Here is a 24750-nt window from a genome sequence, read left to right as displayed (position 1 = left end):
AGTAGCGACGCGGCAGCACAGTCTTCTCACTCCGTGATCCTTGATCCCCAGAACCTGGTTACCGATAATGTCCCACCACGTCACTGGCCGGAGCACTGGACGGGGCTGACGGAGGCACCCTCGTTCAACTACAATTTGTCAAGACTTTCCTCCTCACGTTGTTCTGCTTTGTCTCAACTGAGTAGTGGCTCTCACGCAAGCTTCCGGGAGGCACCCACTAGTCATATCTGCGGCTTCCCCAGGACGCTCGGGCACGCCCGGACAGGAAACGAATTGAGTCTGTCGCCACGGCTATAGCCGTGACGTTGGTGGCGCGTGTCTTCTTGAAGGAAACAGGAAAGCTCGGCATCAGCACTGCTCTGCTGAAAGAAGGCTACGGACTCCCTCCTGTTGTTCGGCGTCCGTGTACTAAGTGAGAAAGCTTCTGTACCAGTGTGCAAGCCGAAACCGATGGCTGCGCACCGCCACGGCCAGCCCTACAGCTTGCTGCTGCGGTGTTGGTACTTCGGGCTGCTGTGGCACGTCAACCAGAATGCTTAGACACAACAACTGGTTCTCTGACGTTCTTGCTTACTCCATTGTTGCGAGGGCAGCTGCTTGGCTTCGATCTTCGGCCGTGCAAGGCCTCCTTCCTGTTCGTTGCACGCCGGACCCCCTGGGCCTATACCGTAGACGGGCTGCATGCAAGCTTTCCCGGTGTCCCAAAAGAGCGTTGGCCGCTGCATCTACCGCCATTCTGGATGTCTTGGCTGGTCAGCGGTACAGGGGTCAGGGAGTGCGCGTTTTGATGCAGGGTGGAATGCTGAAGACTGATTTCTCCCGGTGCAGAACTAGAGAATTCGGAAGCTTGCCCACGGTCGCATCAGGCAGGCTATGGTGTGTGTAAGCAGTCTGTCACGCTGCTTCCTTTATCAATGGCTGGTTGTTCATTGAAGTCGCCACACTTGAACCGTTTTACTTTCAGTTGCTTTTTTTTCAGTCACTGTAATTCCCCTTCGATCCGGAACTGCGTGTGCATGCTGGACTTCGTCTACTTGTCGGATAGGGGGTCTTCTACTCACGGCGGACACTGGCCGTACGCCGCCATCGGAACTCGGTCTTATAGCCGTGTTCAATACTCGGTGCTCCAACCCGCTTTTGCTATTTGAATTTCTTTATATTTTGAGCAGCTGCTTGGTAACTCCAATGCCTCCGTCAGACATAGTTCGTATCGTACCGACGTCAGCGGCTGGCGAAGGGGTCCCCGCCTTTGTCTCCAAGACCACTCCTGTACTTCGTTCTTGGCTTTTTCTTTGATGGTAGGACTTGGCTGGAAAGAACAATTAGCAACATGCCTGTTTCAACTGGCAGCAATCGGGACTCTGGGGCCGCCGCGCCCCGGAGCCTCACTCCGACTGCAGATTCTCCTGTTGCGTCTCTCTCAGCGGAAGACGCGGCTCTGTCGGCCTCTCGCACACGGGGCGGAGTCACAAAGCTATCACCTGTCGAACTCATGGTAAGCGGCGTGGCGAGCGGATTGTTAACCAAGACAGTGTGCGCCCCAATGGATCGACTTCGTCTTCTCTTTCAAGTGCAGGGGATGTTGCTTCACCAACAGGAAAGGCAAAATGCACGAAGTCCGACAAGAGAAAGCCCTAGTGAGCGACCCGTATCTCAATCTATAAGGTCTGCAGCACCATCCGGGTTGTCTTCTTGCTCCTCCCCCCAGCCCAGTGTATCTCCTCGAGTCTTTCGTTCTCGTTCTTCACCTATCTCTTTACTGACCTTAACATCTCCTGCTTCATCGGAACCATCTTCAAACCCTTCTTCGAGATCTCTTCTCCGTGGTGATCGAGCGACTGCAAAATACTCAGGCATTTTATCGTCTCTACGGCTAGTTATAAAGGAAGAAGGTGTCTTGGGACTCTGGAGAGGCAATGGAGCAAACACATGCCGAGCTGCAGTGGCGTACGCCATCAAATTCCCTACAAATGACTGGGCCTGCTCGCTCTTAAAGGGGGACATACAACTGGCTTCACGGAAAGCTGAAGGGCGGCATTTTTCGAAAGCATCCGTACATTCTTCTCCTACACAAGGTTCACTGGATTCTCTTGGTACGGATGGAGGTGCTGCCGGGACCTCCCCTGGGGATGATGGACACGGAAAGGGGTCACATGCGGGACGTTCTAGCAACACGCAGAAACTAGGGGTGTGGGATCTAATGATGGCTGGTTCCCTAGCAGGGATTCTTCAGAAAGCTGTCTGTTATCCTCTTGACCTAGTGTCTGTGCGTATTGCTATGGGTGTCAATACAGCTGCCTTGGCTGGTTATACACTAGATCACTCTGGGGCACGCTACACTGCGCAATTCCATATTGAGCCGCTTCCAGGGGCAGAGACGTCTGTCTCTTCTAGGAATGCTATAGTATCTACAAATACCTCCAATGTGCCTCTGAACGTCCTCACATCGTCCATATCTCCTACTGCTTCTTCTTCTTCTCTGTCTAGCTCCTCTTCAACAGAACCCGCTCGATTTACGTCACAGTCGACGAGTGAAGATATAAAGCTAAAAGATGCTTCCTCCTCAGGTACGCAGACATGCCGAGATGGAGAAAAGCATCTCAGGCGCCTCGGTAGCCAACCCCCGAGCGTCACATCTTCCTCGATGGAGAAGACACACATCAGTACGCGGAAAGTAGGGGGTCATTCAGCTGCAGATCCTTCTGCTTCTTCAAGGACGATTTCCGAGTGTTCTTCTCTCCGTCAAGGCATGCTGAAGTCTTTTGCATCGAGGAGTGTATTGCCATCTCGGAGACCTGGACCAACAGACACCTTTCCGGAGTCAAGACAGCTCTACTCAGGGCTGTGGAACTGTGTACACAGGATCTTCATGACCGAAGGAGTGTCAGGATTCTATAAAGGATTCGGAGTAGCGCTGTGGTCAGGCGTTCCTTACGTCATGCTTCAGATGACTTTCTATGAGCTGTGGAAGAGGTAAGAGACAAAGCAGAACACTTCGGAAGATCGCGGATTGGAGGTTGTTTCTTCGTTGTCCTTTGCAGTTGTTTTAATAGCCGAGATCGATCTTAGTCTCTTCGTATATCTTAGTTTGTCTGAGCAGTTTTTCTCGGTCAGGAGGCGACGTGGATCTTAGGATCTTCCTATCGTGTCGTCTGCTCTAGCGCAGAAGCACGGACTCGCCTTGATGACCCGTTTATCCCAGGTAGAAGAGACTTCCTCAAGTCTCTCACTTATAGGCTGGATGATCCATGCCTGGCTCAGCGTGGAAGACAGACAGTGAAGACTACGTCAGATAAAGTTCTTTCTGAGAGAGAAAGAAGCGCGAAGTCCTACAAACTCAGGACACGAAGAGGGGCATGCATGCTTTATGATCTATTATGGCCCAGTCTTTCTTGGGGCGGAGGAGGGGGGGCTCCGCCTAGTACTAATGTGTACACATGGCTTGTCATCATACATAAGTACAATGTAGACTGTATGAAGGAGAGCTGAAATGCACGCACAGGCATTGTTCGTTCGTTTCTAGGGACTCCACCCTCAGACCAGCTTGTGTTGGTCACGGCTGGAATCAGGAGGGGTTGCATCCTGGAGCGTCCTTCTTGCATGCTTATTTCTGTCACACTGTACTGGATCATTTTTTGTTGGTGAGACCCGCCATTCGCCTGTTGAAAGCGACACGGGGAATCAGAAACACTCACAGGCGAATGCACTAGCTGGTTTGCTCTTTTGTTCTTGACCCTGTAATTGCAAAACGGACTTAGACAGTTGTCAACGCTCTTCGGAGTTCCCTCCTCCGCAACAGGGGGCGAAGGCGAGAGAAGCAACCCGACGTCGTCGTCTTCATGGCTGCGCAAGTTGATGAGTAGCAGTACTGCAGGTGAGTTTTCTGTAAGGCCGTGTGGGGTAGACGTTGTCTCTCATCGGGGTTTCTTCAAGTCACTCAAATCGTCATTACGCACTTACTGTGACAAGATCACCACGATTCTATGGAGACGCGGGAGAGTGAAGAGTGTCTCTTTTTTCGGGAGTTACTGTGTCTTCCAGGGTTTCTCATTCAAAGTTTATTCTATCTTACAAAACTGCCGTTTGACTGTCTTGTCGGGACAAGGAGGACCAAGAAGGAAGCTAGGGAGGTCGTATAGGCGTTCTCTATACGTACCTCGACCTTCGTGTTTGGTGCGATTTGTTTTGCAAGTCTCTTGTCTCCTAGAAATCACACGATGAGATTAGCTTCGCATGTCGACGTGACCACCCGCTTTGGCGATTTGTGCTATCCGCACATACCCAGGCCGAGGTGCATGTGATGTCCCTCCGATTGGATAAGCATTCTGTGCGACTGGATGTAGGTATGTGAGGCAGTGTTGTCGGAGGGAAGTCATTTACACTTTTCTTCTTTTGATATCTGGTTATCACGAGTATTATTCTTGTTTTAGTCAGCGGCGTTTTGCTTCTTTTTGTCTTGTTCTTTGTAACCGGTGTTCTCTCCGGACGCAACCAGGAAGTCTAGCGAACTTCACTGCGCAGCTCATTGTCTTCCCGTTTGACACGGCTCGGAAGCGGCTCATGGCTGATGGTATCGACGGGCGAGAAAAGCTCTACAGGTGAGGGGATGAAAAAGACCGCTCGCTTTTCTCTGGGTGTATTGATCGCGTGACCGTTGTAGGTACAAGCCTACACTGTAGGAATGGACGAAGTCTCACAGCTCCACTTGGAGAGTTCAGTCAGGGTCAAGTAACGCTATGTGTGTGCGATCTATTCCTTTGTCTTCGCCACGTCTATTGTACCGTTAGGCCGTGTAGTGTACTGGAATCCCAGGCGCTACCTGCACCTGTGATATGTAGCGTGGCCTTTTGGCTATGAGGGGAATAGAGCTACGAAACAGTGGAAAGAACGCTGCCGAGGCTTCGCGCACGCTGACAACGGCGGTAAAGAAGATCGTCCCTGGAGACTGAGATAGCTCAAAGTAGACGGGCTTTATATACTCTGCATTGTCGGAATAGGCAGCAGAGCCAGACTGCGGATGCACCGCGGACCTCTTGCTGGACTTTCAACATCACTCGTTTTGGCGTGTCAGATTCGCCTGCATGCCTCCTGAGTGATGAGATTTCATTCACTTGCTCTGTCTCGTTGGTTTTTCAGCTCGTGCCGGGCATGCTTGGCATCTATTTACCGTAGAGAGGGAATTGCAGCTCTGTACAGTGGCTTGGGCCCTGCGACGCTTCGCTGCCTTCCCGCTGGAGCGGTGCAGTTTACCTCGTACGAGGCCATGAAGTGCTTGTTCGACTTACGGCACCAGATGTAACTCACCAGAACTTCTTCGGACGTCGCGGCACTCCAGTCTAGCAGAGTCATAAAGCGGTGAGAGGAGTTATGTGAGGTTCGTTGCGTGAGGGAGAGGTTTTGCAGAACCCGGTCTTTCTGCATTTCCTCCCCGAGTGTACAAGTAGTACAGGACAGCCAGATGACAGAGCTGCACAGTACACTCAGATGGTTCCCGACTCTCGGTTTTTTGTCACACCCCGTTCACGTGTCGTGTGAAACGACAAAAAGGTAAAAAAACGGTTAGTGAAGAGGCAATTCAGCGAAGACCCCGGAAGTGAGCCGAGCTGAGAGCTGCGGCGCTCTCAACCAGCAGCATGTCATCACCCGTAGTGGGTAGCTATCCACAATCTCCTCAAGGGTCGAGACCCGTACACGTGCACTACACTTGCCTGACAACTGGCCGACGCACTTGCACGCTACTTCTACAACGAAAGCTGCTTGCTGTGCCATGGCGCGAGAACTCTGTACGCGCACCCGCGGGGGACTTCCACACTCGGGTCAGGTCCTACGCACGCTCGTAGTGCGCCGGGGCCGGTGGCCGGACACTTTCAGTCCGGATGCTTGACGTGACGGCCATCCACGACAAGCACCGTGTCGACGGCTTCGGCTCCGACCTTGCAAACGACGAGTGTTTTCGGGTCGCCGTAAAACTCCAAGAATTCGTGTGCAGCTGTGTGGCACCGCTGATTCGCTGTCACCAATGATGTGTCCCGCCAAACACAATCTGCTTTTTCGGCATCGATATCAGCGCAAGGTGGAGTACTGAAGTACATACTTAAGTATATCCGTAACAAAATCGGGACACCAGTCTCCCCAACCGACAGCGACGCATCGGCAGAACCTCCCTACCAATTGAAGCGTCGAAAAACCTTGAGCCCCTGACGCCGTACCGTTCACTAACCGACGGCACCAACAGAATGCTTGCCACCCGAAGGAGCTCAAAGAAACCACGCGCGATCCTCGCTCGCAAGAGAAAATCAACTACACCGCAGGCTTCCGTTCGTTCACTTATTTGCAGCCTCCGCACCGCCGCAGGGATCTGCACCTCGGCGTGTTGTTGCTCACTATGGAACGACGGAATCCCTTCGTCGGCAATCAGCAGACAGAAGGCACCTCCGGAACCGCTACAGTAACCGCCGAGGCTACGCAGGCGCCTTCCACACTTACAGGCCGTAGAGCCCTGTCGGTCGTTTGTTTTGCAGCAAGGTGCTTGAGAGGGAAAGTGTCACTTAGATTCAGACCACAGCACATAGTTTTTCACTGACTGTCCAAAGTACACGTTGCTAGTGTCAGTGACAATAGTGGCGCGACTACAGATAACTGCCCTATGAGCACTCCACTCCACTCATGGGAGAGCAGTACATACATGTCTGTTACGGTGAGACAACTCAACAAGAGGGCGACAACTACTAGCTCATAACTTCTGCCCGTCTTCTTTTTTTGATCGGAGAAGCATGCAGACTCGTTGCCCCAGGCTCACCACCTCTGCTGACTTGATCGGAAAGGATGAAGCTGAGTGTGATTAAAAAACTACGCAAGCGGCGATGGGAAAATCCGGTAGAAACGTGCGTGCAAAGTTGCTTAGTCGATTGGGTGTCTTTCCAGTTTCCTCCCCCACTCATATTTTGACGGGTGCTTTCTGGGAGCTCCCGCCTACAGAGACCAACACTGAACACAGTCTAGAAAGATTTGTTTTACTACATCTCCTGCAGGTCTTCCGGCTCCGGTTTCACCGACAAATCGAGAGCTTCTCCTGTCATGTTCTTCCAGCTGCACGCAAACAATCCAATCACAGTTCCGTTCTGAACAATTGACAAACACTAAAGGCGCACTACTGCAACTCGGACGCGAGAAGACGTCATTCAACTGGCGCTTCAGTGTGTGGTATAGCCCACATCCTACAGCGAAAGGAACATACGCTCATACAACTCCACCAAGCAAGCAGGAAATGTCGTTCATAGCTTTAAAGTAAGGCTGAGGGTGCCATAGTGATTCAAAAACTGTCTGTCTACTCACGTGCACGAGTGCTTTCATGAACGTCTCTTTCACTTCCTCACTGTTCCTCGTTCTTCGGTACTACTCCCACTGAATGCTGACACACACTGGAAAAGGCAGTTCTGCATATGACACCTCCGAAACATCCTGTTGTCTTTCATCGAACACGAAGCATGAAAGTTGGTTGCGTGTGCTTACATTCTCAAAACATCGTCTGTCGCCGACTCAAAATGCGATGTAGCATCGAATGACTCGGACACATAAACGTTGTCCTCATGGCCGTCCGTCACGGCTGCATAGAGATCGCTGACTTTGACGAATTTTTCTTCGATCGGGCCCAGCAATTCCAGTGCAGGAAGGATTTCTACAAAATCACCACCGATACGGACCACATGACGTCAGTGACAATAAGAATCATTGCTAGCTTTCTTCAAACACACGGTCAGCTTCTGCTTGTTATCTCGTGCTTGTCCCGCACTGAAGACTTTTTCTATGTGAAAACCTTCGCATACACTTCGAATGGTCACGAGAAGCTTCCGCATGCTGATGAACACACAAGACCCCTGCGGCCCTGACAGTTTGCTTGTTGCCCTACCTCCCTCATTCTAACGACAAAAAAAAGAGAGCAAGCTGATTAGCTCGGTGTCACTCTAGACAAACGCATAGAGCACGACGTGTCTGACACAGAATAGTAGCATGAAAACTGGGTGAATGCCCATGCACGACCGAGTGAACTGTCCATATCAAGCACTCTGTAAGAAAGAATTCTCTAAGACTCGGCTGTCCGTCTGTCTCACCACGAAGACCCATCTCATACATACATTCCTGCCGGCTTTCTCCTACCCTGATACAATAAAACCATAGTCATCTAGAATGCTTAGAATGACCGAGTCTAGATCAATCCCTTTGTGTGCATACATGCATGCATGCAGTCTGCATGCATCCCTTTTCTGTCATCCATCAACAAATACGTGCATTCTGAGAAAAGAAGAAAGGCACCGCATGCCCTGATTCAAGACACACTTCTTTTACCTTTTTCGGGTTCATTCGTTTCCACGGTAGTACTGACGATGGCAATGTATTTCCCTTTCATCGCTACCCCATGAGACGAAGAGACTAACATGATGTAGATGTCATGAGTGCGATTAACTTGTCTCTGAGGGATAATGATCTGGCAGGATGAGGCATTCGACGTCGAAGGAATCGGATTGCTTAAGATGCAGATACACCGGATCACCTTCCCTGCATTCCGCACCTTCTTCGGGTCGTAGTTAACGTAACTCGGATCACATACCACCATCTTACACTTGGCTACCTACAACCAAGACAGACATCACCGAGAGAGAACAACGAATAAATCTCTCCAAGAAGATAGAAAGACGCCGGCCTCTCTTCTGATGTGGCTTTTTTATCACGGGAAAGCACCCTGTCATAGCCAAGGTCTGCACGCGTCGGCGCGATGTCCGATACGAGGTGAGACACTCTGAATCAATCATAGGGGTCGAGCCTATTCGACTGAAATCTCTCTTCTTTCAAAGACAAGTAGACAAACACCCACGTGCTAAGTAAACAGACACTGAGTGTGCCTCGGGCTGATGGTAAGTCACCCCTCTCCCTGGTGCCTGCCACCTGTGTAAGGGACAAACGAAAAGTCCCTCATATGGTGCAGACATCATCGATTTAAACTAAAAATGATCTTCCTTTCTTTGTTCACATGGACGAGTACATCCAAGAACACTTGAGATGGTTGCAACAGACACGGACACGAGCAATCCACTCATTCATTAGACCTTTAACTCAACCACAAGGATACCCCCCTGCTAGCTGCTCTCATACTCCTCCTACTCACCTCTCCACTCTCGGCCTTCACCCCACACACCTTTCCATCTTCCCCATAGACGAAGCCTGCAATCGGTTTGTTCAGCATGTATGTCCCCCCGTTAATAGCACACAGTCTGCTGAAGCCTTCAGGGAGACCTCCAAGTCCGTAGAGAGGGTAGATGAAAGGAGAGTTCCCGTACCGAGATATGCTGTACATGTACAACTTGATCTTCTCCATCGTCTGACCCATGGGTTGAGACAAGTAACTGAAGACAGAAGACGACAGACAACAGAACAGCAGAGAGAGAGAGAGAAAGAAAGAAAGATGAGCAAATCGTCATCTTACAAGCACATTGTCCCCCGAACCCCGATCCTTTTTCTTCTGATTAGGAATGAACGAGGGGGGGAAGGAAAATCGTCTAAACCCTCCGCACGTAACGAACAGACCTTGGCTGTGCGGCTCAGTGGCAGCGTTTGCTTGACAGACAACCTCTCCAAACCAACGCAGGCCTCGTATGTGTACACCCCACCCATCTATACCCCAATTCAAGAGAATCCAATACACCGCAGGTAGGTATCGAAACCGGTATTACCCTGTTGTGAAGAGAGCTGCTGCCATTTCTTTATGGCTCTTACAAAACGACTATACACACCTCCTCCTAATAATACACGATGTCGTTTTACCTCATCAGCCTTCTACTTGTCCTCAGATATTTCAAGCTAGCATAGCTAGCCGACTGACTCACGAACAGCACGAAGGCAGAGAAAACGAGACCCTTTGATACCTTCTTGCATGCTTAGGAAAAGAGAAAGAGAGACAGCTTACTCGTCAGAGGTATACAGTGCGACCGCGTGTCCGACAAAATCGATTGTATTCGGCTGAAGTCCGAAATACTCGTAAACCTGTCGCACCCGAGAAGCGCACGAGACATGAGATTCTTCCCCTGATATGACGCCTGTTAACTACTCACAAGCAACCTCACCCTACCCACACATTCAACTATAGACTCTAGTTTTCCAAGGATCTGCCCCCCCTCCTCTCCACTTCACGGATCACGCCGCATGGTGCCTTTCCTCTGAATTCCCCGAATCTTCTTAAGACTGAAGAATCAGTACAGAAAAACCAAGGCCCTTGGGATAGGCAGAGGTTGTGACCACCCCCCACTCTTGTTCTTTGCCCACTTGGCGCACGACTCTTAAAGCAGTCGCGAAGAGAGTCAACACAGGTAGCTTGTTGTTCTATTATTGCCAGGACTGCAACATATAGGGGCAAAGAACGTCTTACATTCGGGTTGAAGAATAGAATAGAAACAACGAGTTTATATTGAAGCATCAAGAATTTCCTTGCAAAACTACAGATGTTATGTATCTTCATTGACGTGGTCGGGAGATAAGTCACACGACGGACGGGCATGCCGACTGCATCACGTGTTGTAACGCGAAGTTTCCTTCTGACTACGCCTTGGAAGAAACATGAGGGGCTAAGATTCTTCCTGCTCCTACGCGGCTGATTGTTTATGCACCGTCCTACTCACTCAAGAGCACCATCACAAAGGCTTTACACGAACGAAACCCCCTCCCCGCGCCCAACAGCAATGCGGCAGCACTAAGAAGGCGACCGACACAAGGAAAGAAACAGAACTAGGGAGAGGAGAGACGGCTCATGCAGGAGTCCGTGGTTTGTTATGTATTTGTACTGAAAGCTGAAGCCCCCTCAAGGATAGCGTAGGAGAGGAGATGAAGAAAATAAAGAAAAAGGGGGAAAGTCTCTTGTCCTTTTTGGGGTTTCCCCGTTACATTATTAGATAATTTCGTCGCGGAGAGAAAAAGAATTCTTGACCTCGAGATGACGAGCAAAGCCGTATCTACTTATCTCTGGTTTTCCTAGCTGTGAGGTTACAGGTGCAAGGGGTCTCTACACACATCACAGTATGAGTCGGCAGATGTGTGTCTTTGCATGCAGGACTGTAGTCGACCATGGAAGGCGATTGCATGGCGTACGTCGTCGTATGAGAAGCTCTCGTCTATACCTGTTTCATAGAATGACGTTTGGGATCAAAGCCCTTCCATGTCTCCGGTTTCTCTAGCTCCCATTGCGCACAGTAACTAAGGAAGTTCTTGCATCTGTTCTTCTCCAGCAAGGGCATAAGTGGAGACGTTAGAGCCTCTGTATCCGTGGCAGGAACCTGTTGGGTTGAAGAGATCATACACATCGACACGAGATATCAGGACACCTCTCCTGGTCACATCCATACCGCCGTCGCTCCTCCCTCATCGGGTATCAACACGGCCACTTTGTTGTGGATCATCAGTCTGTTTCAACAGCTGAAAGAAAAAAGAGATTCCTCGAAAGACGTGAAACACACTTCAGCTCCACAACACGAAACAGCCGCCACCGCCCCCAGTTCCTGACAAAAGAAACATCGGATCGATCGCTCTCCTGTCATCACTGGGCTGTGCGTATAGGAATGAATGATAAATGGACACCCCTTGGAGACTATCCTCTTCTTTACACATTCTTTCACACCCAGGACAGTACTCACTACACCTACTCCCCGTGTGTCTTTCTTAGACCCAGGCCACACTCGTGTGAAAAGGTCTTATAGCCAATGAATGTGTCTGTCTCGATCCTACCATTGTTCTCACAGGTGTCCGTACATACAGCCTGTGTTTTGATTGGGGTCTGACCTTATGAATGTATTTAGCATTGGAGAAGAAACCAGCTTTTTGAAATTGATAAACGTAGGTTCCCTCAACAACCTGCCACTCTAAGTAGCGAGTAACCTTAGTTGTCAGAAGGATCTGAACCAGCTTGCCGCAGGCCATAACAAACTTGGGTATGAGATCAACGTTCCAGTCACGATTGACTCCTAAAGAAGAAGGAGGAGGCTTTCCTGAACACAAAAGTAGATAAAACAACGCTCGTCTCTTCTCCTTGTATACCTGCATCGCTGTCGACAAAGATGACGTCTCCTTCCCCCCCTCGCCTGGGGACAGTAGGACACACAGCTTGGCTCCTTGAACAATGGATAGATTTCAACGACTATCACACTTGATGAGAACATAACGTTTCCCCCCCCCTGGCATGAAAAGCTTCTGCTAGAGGGTTTTTATTGCATGCCCTGCTTTGAAAAGCCGTAACTTTATTTCGCTGTCTTCGTGGACACTCGGAACGAGGAAGCCCGACTTGCACACCCCGCGAGGTAACAGTGAGTCAAGCTACCAACAGTCGTAGAAGCAGGTCTTACCCAGCAGTTAACCGGAGTGCATCTCACAGACTAACGGGGTCTTGAAGAGAAGGCCATGGCTGCCTCATGAAATCGGTGTCCTCTAACTAGGTGGAAAGAAAGAAGAGCCGCGTAACTCAAAAGAAACTTCCTATTCGCTGTTTACAGACCCATCAGCTGGCGTCTCGGCATATACTTGTAGTACTACTTCCGAAGAAAAACTGACGTACAAGCGCCACCGTAATTCGTGCCGGGTAATACTTGGACTCCTCAGTCATTCTTCCCCCCCCCCCCTCTTCGACGATTGAAGACGACGACTTCCAAGCGGCATGATGAATATATACATACACGTAAACCTAAAAACCTGGAACTCGTTGTCTTCAGCCCCCCCTCCAAAGGCTGAAGACAACAGATGCAAGCGGCATGATACACATACCTACACATATATCTCTGTAAACAGCATGATAAGATGATGTCTTACCAGGCATGAACTGCTCGTACAAGTTCGTTAAGTTCAGGGAAGCAGATTCACCGCCATAGTAGCTGTTGCGATCCACATGGAGAACCTTCTTTCCATGAGTTGAAAGAAGACCACTTAAAATGCACTCCTTCAACCCTGTCCCACATACAACGACCTGAAGATAGACACACAACACATTCATGCTACAAAGAAAAGCCTCAAAATCGAGAAAGACGCGCTGGACTCGACACGAAATGTTCTGAAACAGGTCCAACATTATGGTTTGAGTCATCAAAAAAGCCATCGGTCAATAAGACTGCTGCATTTTCCAAAGAACAGGCGCTCGATCATGCCTCTGTAGGCGAGAGACATGGGCGAGCCTTTACATAGATAGGCCATGAGGTCTCCATAAGAGAAGAGTGATAACAAGGAACCCAACTGATGCAGACTGTTCGTCCAAGCTACAGCAGAAGTAAGAGAGACACCCCACGGCTGTGCCAGCCCCAGAGAGAAAAGAAACACTCCTTCGCGGGTCGCCTCCCAGCTGCTAACGAACCAACTGCAGGAGTCAGTCAAAAAACGGACTCGTCAACACGAGGGGAAGGTCTCCTGGCCTACAGACGTGAAACGAAAAGGTTCGTAGTGTCCTTGGAGGGCCATTTCTGAGGTGAGACTCTTTCCATGAAGGTTGCGACCCATCGATTCAAACGAGCTGTACGCGCGAACACGTCCCTCCGAGAAGACAGACTGACACAAAAAGTTCTAAGGAGAATATGTATATATTCCCGCAGACACTTCCATAACCACGAAGACACTTGAGCTGTTTTGTTGGCACTTGCTTTGCCTATAAATACGTTGTCCTCTACACCCAGTCACACATCTCCCGTCACTGAAACAAAAAGCCTGCCCCCCCTCTCCCCCATCCCGCTTCATCGTGCAAGGAGAAAGAAGGGAAGGAGTGAAGTAAGGTAAGAGCACCCGCCTAGAAGAAGGGGACGGGCCGTGAAGATAGGCCGTCGGAAAAAATCGTGGTTGTGGTGGCCCCGACGCTGGCACGCAGCTCCATTTTGGGTCTCGCTGCCGAGATACAGTTAGTTATAACCTATTCTGTTCCGTTTGCCCGCGAATGCATTGCGACCGTTCGCGGTCACAATGACGCAAATAAGCTAGGGTTCCTAATTGTTGTAGAGCGAGGAGCAGTTTCCCTTGGTCTTCGGAATGCTAAAGAACAACGTGGATGTGGCTGGCACCAGAGTATGCGTCCCGTGTTGGGAAAACGCGATCCCGTGACAGAAGGGGAATCACTCACAGTCAGCTAGCCCTAGAATAACGTTCATTCGACAGAAGACCTGCTCAATGCAGAAGAAGGAAATCTATTCACCCTGAGTTGGTACCCCCGTTTCCCTTCTGCGCCTCTTCCGCGCGGCGACACGTGAAACTCCTGTTTTCCGACAGACAGAGGGAAAAGCCACATGAGATCCGTCCCAATACTCTTTCGAAGAAGATGGCGAGTGAACGGCCGGCGCCGGAGATGGAATCCGACAACCTCACGGGCCGTCTCCTCGCGATCCCCCATGATCAAGACAAGGTTGCGCATTTTCAAGCGGCCCCGTCTCCGCAAACCTGCGGTGACTTTGATCACGGCATCAGCCCTTCACCGCCAGCAAAACGAAGCTGAGCCTGTGACTTGAAACCATTATGCGCGAGAACACGGCGACTATGTAGGACTTACGTTCGAGCGGCCGTCCCGGCTTTCCCGTGGAGGACAAATTAAGCAACAATGGTAACGACGTGTGTGGATTGCGGCCACCGACAAGGAAGCCGGAAAAATGCAAGCAAGGCCCGTCGGAGGACGAAGGAACAGCCCTTCGTGTGTAACAAGGAGAGTAATGCACTTACGTCGTACTCTTCATCCATTTTGACGACTGGGCAGTGTACGCACCCCGGTTCTTACAACGGCAGGATAGAGAAGGAAGCGACAGCCTGGAAAGCTCGAAACGCGGCGTCCTTGCTTAAGTGTGTATATGTTCGCCGCAAAGACTAAACACGAAAAGAAGCCTCGTCCTTCCGTTAGCGGAGTCCGCTTGTGCTATTTCACTGTTTTCCGTGCTCCGCTGGCAACGCGTTCGCCAGACTACCCGCATGTACTACTAGCGCCTGTACCGCTTGAACCCGGCTTCGTTGTGTCGTACTGTGCCGATTCGGCTTATCTACAGATCGACTTTTGGCCCCAGCAGGCGCATTCTCTGGATATCTTCACCACCCGAGCAGACAATAGGCTTAGTTTCGCCGTGGCCACTCGCCCTGTAACTTTTTCCGGACTGATGGACTTCACGCTGTGTTATGTTTCATGCGGCTCTTCTTCTTACGGTGTTTACCCCAGTCACCGCCGGCCCCGGAGGCTACAGGACATGCATTGCACCGGTGACGCAGCGTCCGTGGAACAAGAGTAATTTGCAGTTTGGGGAGTCCAGCAGTGTAGTGGCCCGATGTGCATCATGGCAGCAGTTTCTTCTACAACGACTGCGCCAGCACTAGGCGTGCCCTCCTCCTCCGCTCTCCTGCTACGGGTACCGTAAAGGTTGCCCCAAGAACTAAGTGAAGTCGATCAAGTCTGTTCACAAAGGCTCGACACGTATATTGTTACGGTTCGAGACGCGCCGTAGTCGGCTCACAGGCGGTCGCTCACGACACGGCACTCAGTAGGGGGTGCGGCACTCACTCAGGGACGGCATACAGGTCGGCGGCGCAGAGTCTCAGCGAGGGCGTTACACTACCCCATCGTCTAAGCTGCTGCATCCTCGCCAACGCTGACACGCTTAAGCAGCTCAGTATCTTCGGACGTTAACAGGTCGCTTGATGTGCCCCTGTTTTTCCCACGTCCTTTCCACTTACTAAGAACTGGCGTTCGGCGGTCCCGTCGCGCCGTTTTCGCTCGCGTGTTGCGAGAATCGTCTCGACCGCGTAGGGGTGTGCGTCAGGCTCCCCCGTTCGCCGCGTCCGACACCTTGGGCTAGGCTGCTGCCAATGGAAGCCGGCTAGAGGCCGCATGGCCGACAGAAGGAACCGCGCGCGGCTAGCGCTCCGACACTTCGCATTTGCACAGAAATCGTATATTTACTGTACGACGCAATCGCGTCCACCGTGACTGGTTCCAAAGGAATCGTATTCTTTAACCTCAACAGCATATTATTCTGCGTCTTGTCTGAGGACAATATCGCCGTCGCCCAGGAGGTCCCGTCCATGCAGAACAACTCGCGTGCGCTCTCCCCCCTCCCAGCAGGTCGAGCGTCTTCCCGCTGCCAAACGCCCGTTACGGCGGACTTTCCTTATTAGCCCGCGCCGCATGTATAACCTTAACGTAGTCGCCTAGATAGCATCGACACCGACTGAGCTGTTGTCGAGAAGAGTTTAGCGTAGTCAGGTCTGCGCCCTGTAGGCAAGAGTAGCCTTCGTGAAAAACTGAGGGCAACTGGCAAAGGTTGTGGCTGAAGTTCGTAGCTGGTGAGTACGGTCTACAGTTGTGCCAAAACGTCTGAGAGGTCGAACGAACTGCCTTAGTGATCGTGGGGGTCAAGGCCTTCAAACGTTGGCTGGCCTCAAAGGCCAGCGCCTGTTACTCACATTGCCCCACGACTGTGGAGGCGTCCCAATGCGACGGGCCGGTGGCTCTCACCCTTGACCGGTTGTCGTCGTTCAGCGCCAGAAAAGTGCCCGCAGATCCACGAAGATGCCGGGGCCGTAGGAAACCATTCGTTGCAATCATGTGTGATGGCTGTGGCAACAATCGAGAGGAGCATGGGGGTCTCTCACGGAACAACAGAACACGGGACACCGCTGCCCGGCGAGACGCAGCGTGGCCGTCTTGTCAACAGGTGGTACACAGCACAGTCCTGCGTCGCGACGCGCCACACGTGCGACAACAGGGAGTTAAGGCACACGTTACACCCCCGGCGTTGCCACACGTGACCAGTAGTCCCCTTATTCCTCCCGGGAGCTTGTGAAGCTGGCTCGCTTGATGCCAGCCGCGTTGTCTTCGTTCCTCGCGACTGGCGAGGGGCGGCGATGTCGCGGGACGCCCGCCTGGCCGCGGCGGCGTCGCAAGACCACTTTCAGTGGACTTGCTGTACAACGTTCTATAAGTTTGTTTTCAAAATAGGTCTACTCTCTTGTACGGCTTTTCCTCGAAAGTCTTACTAGTGCACATGGCAAACATACTTTAGTTTGTGTAGGCTGGGGGTCGCCGCAGCCCCTAAACTGTTCCTCGACCATGTCCAGCTTTGCCGAGCTGTCAGTTCGTGCCTTCCCAGTCCGCTGTTACAGGCGGGCCTTCGCCACGCTCGGCCCCGCGTGGTTCTCCGGCTGGGGCACGGTTGGCCAACTTCGCGTTTCTACCCCTATGCTTCTCCCTCGTTTTCGTTGAGCAGGGCAGGTGAGAATCAGTGTCGGTAGCTGTTTCCCGACTCTCTTCGTTCAAATGCGAGCGCGACTGCTGTGTCGCATGCGGTGCTTCGATTAGTGGCTAAAGCTCGAGAGCCGTCTCGGACTGCCGGGCTCTTCCGGCCTGAAGTACTGCTCATCATATTGTCTCTTGGTGGAACGTCTTTTGCATCATGGGAATCTTGCGCTATGCGACGCCTCAACGAACGCCGTGTTGGACGACGGCATTCCCTCGTTTCTATGGACACGCCGCAGGGACGTCGGGGTCCCTGGGAGGGGCGACTGGCGGACGTTGTGAGAGGGAGTTTTCTGTTATGTCAGCCGCAGCAGGGGCTAAGCTGTCCGAGGGCTCTCCTTGTTCCTATCATTCGTCCCTCCGTATCCCTCTGGTTACCAGCCCAAACTGCGAACGCCTGGTAGAGGCGGGGGGACTAGGGGGACGTGGTTGCTCACCGTTGCTCAACGTAGCCGGCGTACGCCAACAGTCTTTACGGTTCTGGGGACCTCATTGTTTCGTCTCGAGGAGAACTGTCTACGATGTTGCACAGCCAGTAGGTTGCGCGCCGAGGCTTTCCAAGTCCGCACTTTCTTTCGAGGGCCCGGAGGCGGGTTCTCTGTGCACGCAGGGCAAGAGCTGGCGCGACTTGTTAGTCTCCGCCACGGTGTTTGGAGTTTGTGCTTCTCCGTGGCTGGTGAGAAACAGCCAAACGTTGCTCGACATCTCGTCTCGTGTGATCGGTCAACCAGCTACCATGTGGCTTCTCAAGCACTCCTTTTACAGAGTCTTTTGCGGTGGAGAAGATTTAGCTGAAGTCCGCCTCACTATGGACAGCCTTCAGAAAAGAGGTATGGCATTCTGTCATTCTCTTATACGGCCTTCACACTGTACCGAGCACTTCTGCTCACCTCGTCCGTTTGGATCGTTTAGTGTGTCGGGCTGACTGGCCGGGTTGGCCTGCATCAAAGCGAACCAGGTTCGAATCCGCAAGCACTGGTGTAGTGCGCATAGAGATCCTCCTTGCGTCCCCCTGCAAGTGTCTGCTTCGGGTCTGAGTGATTAGGGTAGACATCACTTAGTCACGGGCATTCAATGAGAGTCGACCGTACGCTCCGAACACACGTTTTGCCTACAGTACAACACCGCGCCTGGATCACAAGGTGTAAAGAGCCCTGGGAGGAAAGCCTTTGACAGGTTCACTCTGATGTCGTTTGATTCAGCAGGCCTGACGGCTTGGCACTGCAACAGAGAAAACTATACAAGATTGCCGTGGCCGATTGTTGAAAGTCATCCAGTGCTCTGCCACAATGTACATTTGTGCCGTGGTGGTCGGCTGACATCGCACTACGTCACACGTTTTAGCAAGAGCTGCATTAGGCTAACATGGAGCCGACTCGGATCGAGAAACAAGTATAGCGTAGTTCACCACGCTGCATAACCCCACAATATATTGAAAGCCCCCTTCCCGCCTTTTATATACATATTTGTCTCTGTGTTCATGTAAACATGTATGGTATGTTTTGTATGCGGATGTGTCATAGCGTCTTTGACAGAAATGTTAGGCGAAGCTGGGCGGTTGAGGCGTGCCGTAGGTGGATTTTTCAGTGTACAGAAGTTGATGGTATGTGATTTTTCTTTTTCGTAGTTGGTTGTCGCTGACTTGCCCTCAGGTGTTCGGAGCGTGTTGGACTACGCTGTAGAAGCGTCACCCGATGATGCAGCAGAACGAACTGAGACGTATGAAGAAAATGTTCGCTTGACGTGGGATGCCATAGACACTGCAGCCAGCGAAGCGGACGGCTTCGCCGCAGTCAAGGTGACGGCATTGGGGCCAACGCCAGTTATGGAGAGAGCGAGCATTGTCATTGCGAATGTCGAAAGACTTTTTGTCAGGCTTCTCGGTAATGCTGTCCTCTCACTGCGCTTGCTTCTCCGGTGTGGTGGTCGTAGGTGACTGTCACCCTGTATCCAAGTGAAGAGGGAGCAGGCAAGCGTATGAAGGGTTTGTGTGGAATGAGCCCACTGACTGTACCTGTGCGGGGATTGTGAGAGAGCGAGCAGTTCCTAGCGTTGCCGTGAGTGGGGATGTAGGCTCGCAGCTGTGTATACGGCGTTAGGTTCTACATTCCTTAGCTCATTTGCCGTGTCGCCCTGCGCCTGGCTAAAGCGTTACGAGTACCTCTCCTGCATGTATCATGCTAAAGATGTGAGCGTTGTTGATCTAAGCGCATTTGCTGCTTGACAGCTATTTCTCCTTTCAAGAGCAGCGGTCCTGTGTATTCCGGGGAAAGACTGAAGTGAGGCTCTTTACAGCATTAGGTTCCTCAGTCCGGGCACAACGCTAGTACACTTTTACACTGCGTCTTGGCACGTGAATTGATTTTTCCGCATTGTAGGCAAAGAGTAAAATGTCTTGCATAAAACTGGGGTGCGTCCCCCCCTGCCCACACATGGGAAGATACACCCGCTGATTCAGAAACACACACACACACACCTGTGCTCTTTTGTAGGTGTGCGTGTTTTGCACTGTGTCGAGTTGCGAGGTCGTCGACCTGTCTTCCCGGTGCAGTTTCGATGCGCGCACTCACGTGTCTCACATGGGTTTTTGCTAGCGGTTGCTTGAGGCTCCGATTGCTTTGTGGTCAGGTCAGGGGCCGTGTCAATGACATTAGGGCAAGCACGTCCAACAATTCTGGTGGTTACTGTAACTTGCAAGACAAGTCAGTTTACCCGGCTGTTTGTCTAAGATTGGGTGCGCCTCGGGTCGTCCCTTGTTTCCTGAAAGTGTTTTTGGTTCAGCGTTTTCTGTCACTTGGACCCCAGATAATACCAGCAAGCACTTGTGGCAAATGTTCTTTTCTCTACAGGCGAAGCCGTTGAGGAACAGCTAGCTTCTTCATCGTGTCACCTCATAACCAAAGAGCTCACCCGTGAGCAGTTCGTGTCTGGAATGCAAGAGTTGAGAAAAGGTGTGGGGGCTCCCGAAGCTTCAGCGGCGGAGTTGAACAAGGTGTTTGATTGCCTTCTTGCTCAGTCCGGAGGCGGAACGGACTCCTCTAAGGTTTCGTTTTTTCAGTGGCTCAACTGTCTTCAACCTCATGGAGTTGGGAGAGACACCCTTTCCGTCTTTAAAGACGTACGTGTACTTCCCGTCTGGATGCCGGTCCTCTCCCAGGTTGTTTTCTTTACAGGGTAAAAGCTGGGAGACCCGCACTGGTTCAACGATTTAGCTCGCGAAGCGGCGGGCACAAGTACCGCTCGTTGGGGAGGGACAAGGGTGGTGTTCACTTTCCTCTGGGAAGATTGCTCACGTGTAATAACAGCACAGCTGCAGGTAGTATCAATGGCCCCTTGAGTATTAGAGAGGTGTGTGTGTGTACGTTCGCTTTGTTGTTTGCAAGTTGACAGCATGTGTCCCTCCCACAATTGCACTGACGGAAGGCTACACATTATATGATAAGTTGTGTAAGGTTTTCCTCTTTAGGTATTTGGTGGGGACAGATATCTTCGTGTCGCTATGGCTTGTTCCCGCGTAGCACGTAGAAGTGACTGCCGGTTTGTGGTGGAGTGCTGGTACGGTCGGGGGCAACTGGCAGGGGGGCGCCGGGCGGTGCTCTTGATCGTGCTTTGTGATGTGTGTGTGTGTGCGGTTCTGGACTGAATGGTCCAGTGCACTCCCACCGCCCACATGGCTCGACGGTGGGTTTCTGAACCTTTCTCTGAGGCCTGGTTTGGGATGTTCCTGCACAGTCTTTTGCAGTCTTTTGTGTGGTTTGTTTTGTGTATCCGTGCTCCGTTTGATTGTTTCAGCCGCGGGCTCACACCTTTTTTGCATACGTCCTATCAGGTTGTATTAAGCTTACGATGTTTGTCTCTCTGAGCGTTGCCTCTTGTCCGATTTTTCTCTCTCTTGTTCCATCCCGCACAGGTTATGGACACGTTATCAGACGAGGATGCGGCAGAGATTGAAGCGATTCAGAGCCGACTTTTTCACCTTTGCGCAATGACAGAGAAACTGGAAGCAAAGCCACGAATTCTTGTCGATGCCGAGCACACCAGACTTCAGCCGTTCATTCGTGCTGTTACCATTGAGGCAATGAAGCGGTTCAACACGGAGGGGAGAAGTCTTGTTTACAACACCTACCAAGCTTATCTGAAGTGAGTGTCAGTGCACGGTGAGGAGCTGCATGCCCAGAAAGAGTTAGAAGGTGTCTATGAGCATGCAGATCTACAAGCAGGGCTAGGTAGCCAGTGGAGGGTTTGCATTCCGGGAATAACTCGATATTTACTTCCGACGGATGTTTCGGTACCCAAGAGATTTTTGTCGCGCGAACCTTAGGGTCGGGCAGTCCTATTACATGTCAAGTAAACAATATCTGGATCTGCGTCTGGCCGGTAGATTGGGCGTTCACCTAGCTACTGCTGTCTATAAGAACCAGGACGATGATAATCTCCGGGGCCACAGCTTGAACGGTACAGGGTGCACGGCTCAGCGCCTTGCTCAGGGAGTCTTTCTTTTCAGTGGGTTAAGCTATGTGGGCGTAACGGCGTGCGCGCGACCAGTGCTCATGTCGCATACGTTGTCATTGTTTGGGAATGCGATGATGCTTTTTTTTAAGGAGCACGCAGAGTCAACTTGAGACGGATTTAGAACTCACCCGACGACTTGGGGTCACTCTTGCTGTCAAACTTGTCCGTGGAGCATACATGGACTTCGAGCGCAAAGCGGCTGAGAAGCAAGGCCACGCAAGTCCGGTGCATGACTGCATCGAGGACACGCATCGCTGCTACGATAGCTGCGCTCATCTTCTTTTGACGAATATTGACCGAACCGCCGTTTTTTTAGGTAAGACTTTCTTTTCTCACGGATTCCTAGGGTGGCTTCACGGTTCACCACTTCGAGCTGAGTTGCAGGGCATAGTGCAGGTGAAGGCGGGTCCTTCGGGACGTGTAGCGCTTGACCAAGCTACATGCATCTCGGGACGGCCGACTGATGCACTGTGCGTGTGTGGAGTGAGATCTTGGTCAGTGTCCTTTGTTTTGGCACCTCGAGAGCGAGCTCCAACAGAGTAGGGAGCGGTAAGGCTTTCTCTGTATGGAGTCCACAGGACCCGACGGCGAAGGGCTTAAAACCTCGGTAGTTTCTTTTCTAAGGAAGCACGCAGAAACTGTACACAATCTGTGCCTGCCCGGTTCTTGTGGCTCAGTGTGCTTTTCCTACTGCGCACTCTGTGGGGGGCTGGACGTGGTGTTTGCTGTTGGTGAGAGTGATCCGTTTCACTCACAGCAGCGCCGACATCTGTGCTTGAGTTCGCGGTATAGGTGCAGCTCGTCCCCGCCAGGAGTCTCCGGGCAACTGCAGCTGTCTTTTTCGCTTAGTTTGATTCTGGCCACTGGGAGTAGGCTGGCGTGCTATCATCGTGTCGTGAGTGTCTTGAAGATTCGGCAGGCTGAGTGTGTCGGAGTCAAGAGTGGCTGATCATGGCATTCCGCCATCGTTGGCGTTTCCTGTGTCTTTCAACCACGTGTTGTGCAGTGGAACCGTCTATTGTGTCTCCGGATGCTTCCTTAAGAGATTGTCTCGTACTGTTTGTTTTTCTTTGTGTGTGTGTTCATGTGCGCGTGCAGGCACTCATAATGCCGAATCGTTGCGAAAAGCAGCCGAAATGTTGTTTGATATATGTGAGAAGCGTAACAACGCAGTCACAGACCAAGGGTCCACACCCAGTTCTGCTCTGAGCAGCAGCGCTGACGACATCGTGACACCTGCGGCCTTGCCGGTTTCCTTTGGCCAGTTGTTGGGTATGGGAGACCATCTGACTTACACGCTAAGCAGTATGGGGCTGAAGGTATACAAGTACGTTCCTTACGGTCCCGTACAAGTTACAATTCCGTATCTGCTGCGTCGGGCCCAGGAGAATGTCGGTATGATGGGAGGGGCTGGGCGTGAGCTTCGGTTTGTCTTCGATGAAGTCAAGCGCAGACTTCGCCGAAGCGTGTGAGTGAAGGAGAAGACTCGCGTGGAGTGTCGGCTCAATCGGGACCAGAACACACTCTTGTCCGGTTTGGTATCGGATCCTTTTTGTCTTCAATCTGTTTGTCGCAGTAAGAATGGCTTTCCCATTGTTGTACATTATTTCAAGTCAGTGGCAATGGACAGGGCCTTTGTCCGATCCAAGGATTGTCGGACCGGGCGGGAAAACTACACCCGAAGCCCTGTACAAGGGATCTTGTGTGTTCAGTTGTTCAAACAACGGCTTCGTTGACTCTTTTGTCTGTGTTTCTGACTGTCAAAAGTCTTCACTAGCCTTTTGGAAATAATGCGCAGTCGGCTGGGGCTTTCCAACTGCAACCGCCGCGCACCGATTCTAAGGAGCGACCTCCACCTCGGTCGCCACATTTCTGAACTCCGGTTCAAGCAAAAAAAGTGGACGGCTCGAGGCATTGTAGTTTAGCCCGCACGTGTGCTTCACTTTGGATGTAGCTCAGTGGATCTACTGTAGGATTTGCCGGCAGTTATAGCTTCAAGGTTGCACACCGTACTCCAGATGTAGGGAGTCAGCCGGGTAGGAAAGACAGATAAAATTGTTCTCTACCGGCCTCACGCCCTACACCTGGAGTACGGTGTGAAACCTTGTTATGGCGCTGTTGTTCAACAACAGCCGCGTTCCGTTGACACAAACCGTCATTCCATGGTTAAACCAGCCAGCGAGCTTACATCGTCGCGGAAGTCCGTCGTCTGAGGATTTGGCTTGGGCTCTAGATCTGGAGTTCAAGGTGACCAACTGCAGTGCCGCCTCGTACTACTTCAACCTGCTGCCAATAACAGGGTTACGCGAAGAGACGCTTCCAGAGAAATCTCCTTCTCCTTTACACAGCTGTGGACCTAATAGAAAGATGAGGAGGAGACACCCTGGGAAAGTAACGCCTTGTCAAACTTGATCGCTAACCGGTAGTGAGTCCATGCTTGTCACTCGGAGTACCGGGTTTCTTTTAAGAGCCCTTCCCGCCGGCTTCATTCCAAACACGTATACTCGTCTGGAAGGGATTCATGTCGCCAAGCCCGCGGGCTGTGTAGGCCTTTCCTGTGAGAAAGGGTGGCTGTATTGCGACGTGCCCAGGTGCGAATTTCCTTCTCTGTGAGCGAGTACGTCGGGTCTGTCGCCGACTCACCCTCAGGGGGACATGTGTGTTCCGAACGGGTGCGAGAGCCGGTAGAAGACTGGCTCCAGCGACCAGGCCTACGTCCAAAAGCGGCGTTCGCTACTCGTCAGGGGGCTAGATAGCCTGCTACTCTTGGCTGGGACTCGACACTCCCCTGGGCGAGATTCTCCAAACCTGCGAACACGAAGTTTTTTCCCGGGGATTGGAATACGTGCGTGCGACTGGGGCTTGGCAGTCGGGACTCTCGAGCTGAGCTCAAAATGCCAACAGTCATGAGATTGTGAGTGGATCTCGAGCCGGGACAGTGATGTGCGAGAGAGGAACAG

The 24750-nt window shown here is 51.7% G+C and overlaps 3 protein-coding genes across 3 annotated transcripts; 2 read left to right on the top strand and 1 right to left on the bottom strand.

Annotated features, from left to right (window-relative positions):
• Positions 1–789: 789 nt before the first annotated feature.
• CSUI_001109 (mitochondrial carrier superfamily protein) lies at positions 790–5817 on the top strand. The gene is made up of 4 exons (XM_068061315.1): positions 790–2973; positions 3759–3874; positions 4496–4598; positions 5137–5817. Exons 1-4 carry the CDS (start codon positions 1331–1333, stop codon positions 5297–5299), a joined length of 2025 nt encoding a protein of 674 aa, XP_067926711.1. The 5' UTR covers positions 790–1330; the 3' UTR covers positions 5300–5817.
• An 805-nt stretch (positions 5818–6622) lies between these two features.
• CSUI_001108 (rab gdp dissociation inhibitor) lies at positions 6623–15210 on the bottom strand. Its single transcript, XM_068061314.1, has 9 exons — positions 14722–15210; positions 12844–12997; positions 11824–12122; positions 11166–11321; positions 9962–10038; positions 9164–9401; positions 8347–8629; positions 7513–7678; positions 6623–7089 (listed from the first exon to the last, which is right to left on the bottom strand). Exons 1-9 carry the CDS (start codon positions 14737–14739, stop codon positions 7017–7019), a joined length of 1464 nt encoding a protein of 487 aa, XP_067926710.1. The 5' UTR covers positions 14740–15210; the 3' UTR covers positions 6623–7016.
• Positions 15211–16809: 1599 nt separating this feature from the next.
• Positions 16810–23598, top strand: CSUI_001107 (proline dehydrogenase). The gene is made up of 6 exons (XM_068061313.1): positions 16810–18108; positions 18931–19161; positions 20128–20396; positions 21189–21418; positions 21880–22106; positions 22889–23598. Exons 1-6 carry the CDS (start codon positions 17436–17438, stop codon positions 23260–23262), a joined length of 2004 nt encoding a protein of 667 aa, XP_067926709.1. The 5' UTR covers positions 16810–17435; the 3' UTR covers positions 23263–23598.
• The last annotated feature ends 1152 nt before the right edge of the window (positions 23599–24750 follow it).

This window comes from Cystoisospora suis, assembly GCF_002600585.1.
Source record: "Cystoisospora suis strain Wien I chromosome Unknown contig_435, whole genome shotgun sequence".
Taxonomy (NCBI): Eukaryota; Apicomplexa; class Conoidasida; order Eucoccidiorida; family Sarcocystidae; genus Cystoisospora; species Cystoisospora suis.
The sequence above is the reverse complement of the archived record's forward strand: the minus strand, read 5'-3'. Positions and strand labels throughout refer to the sequence as shown.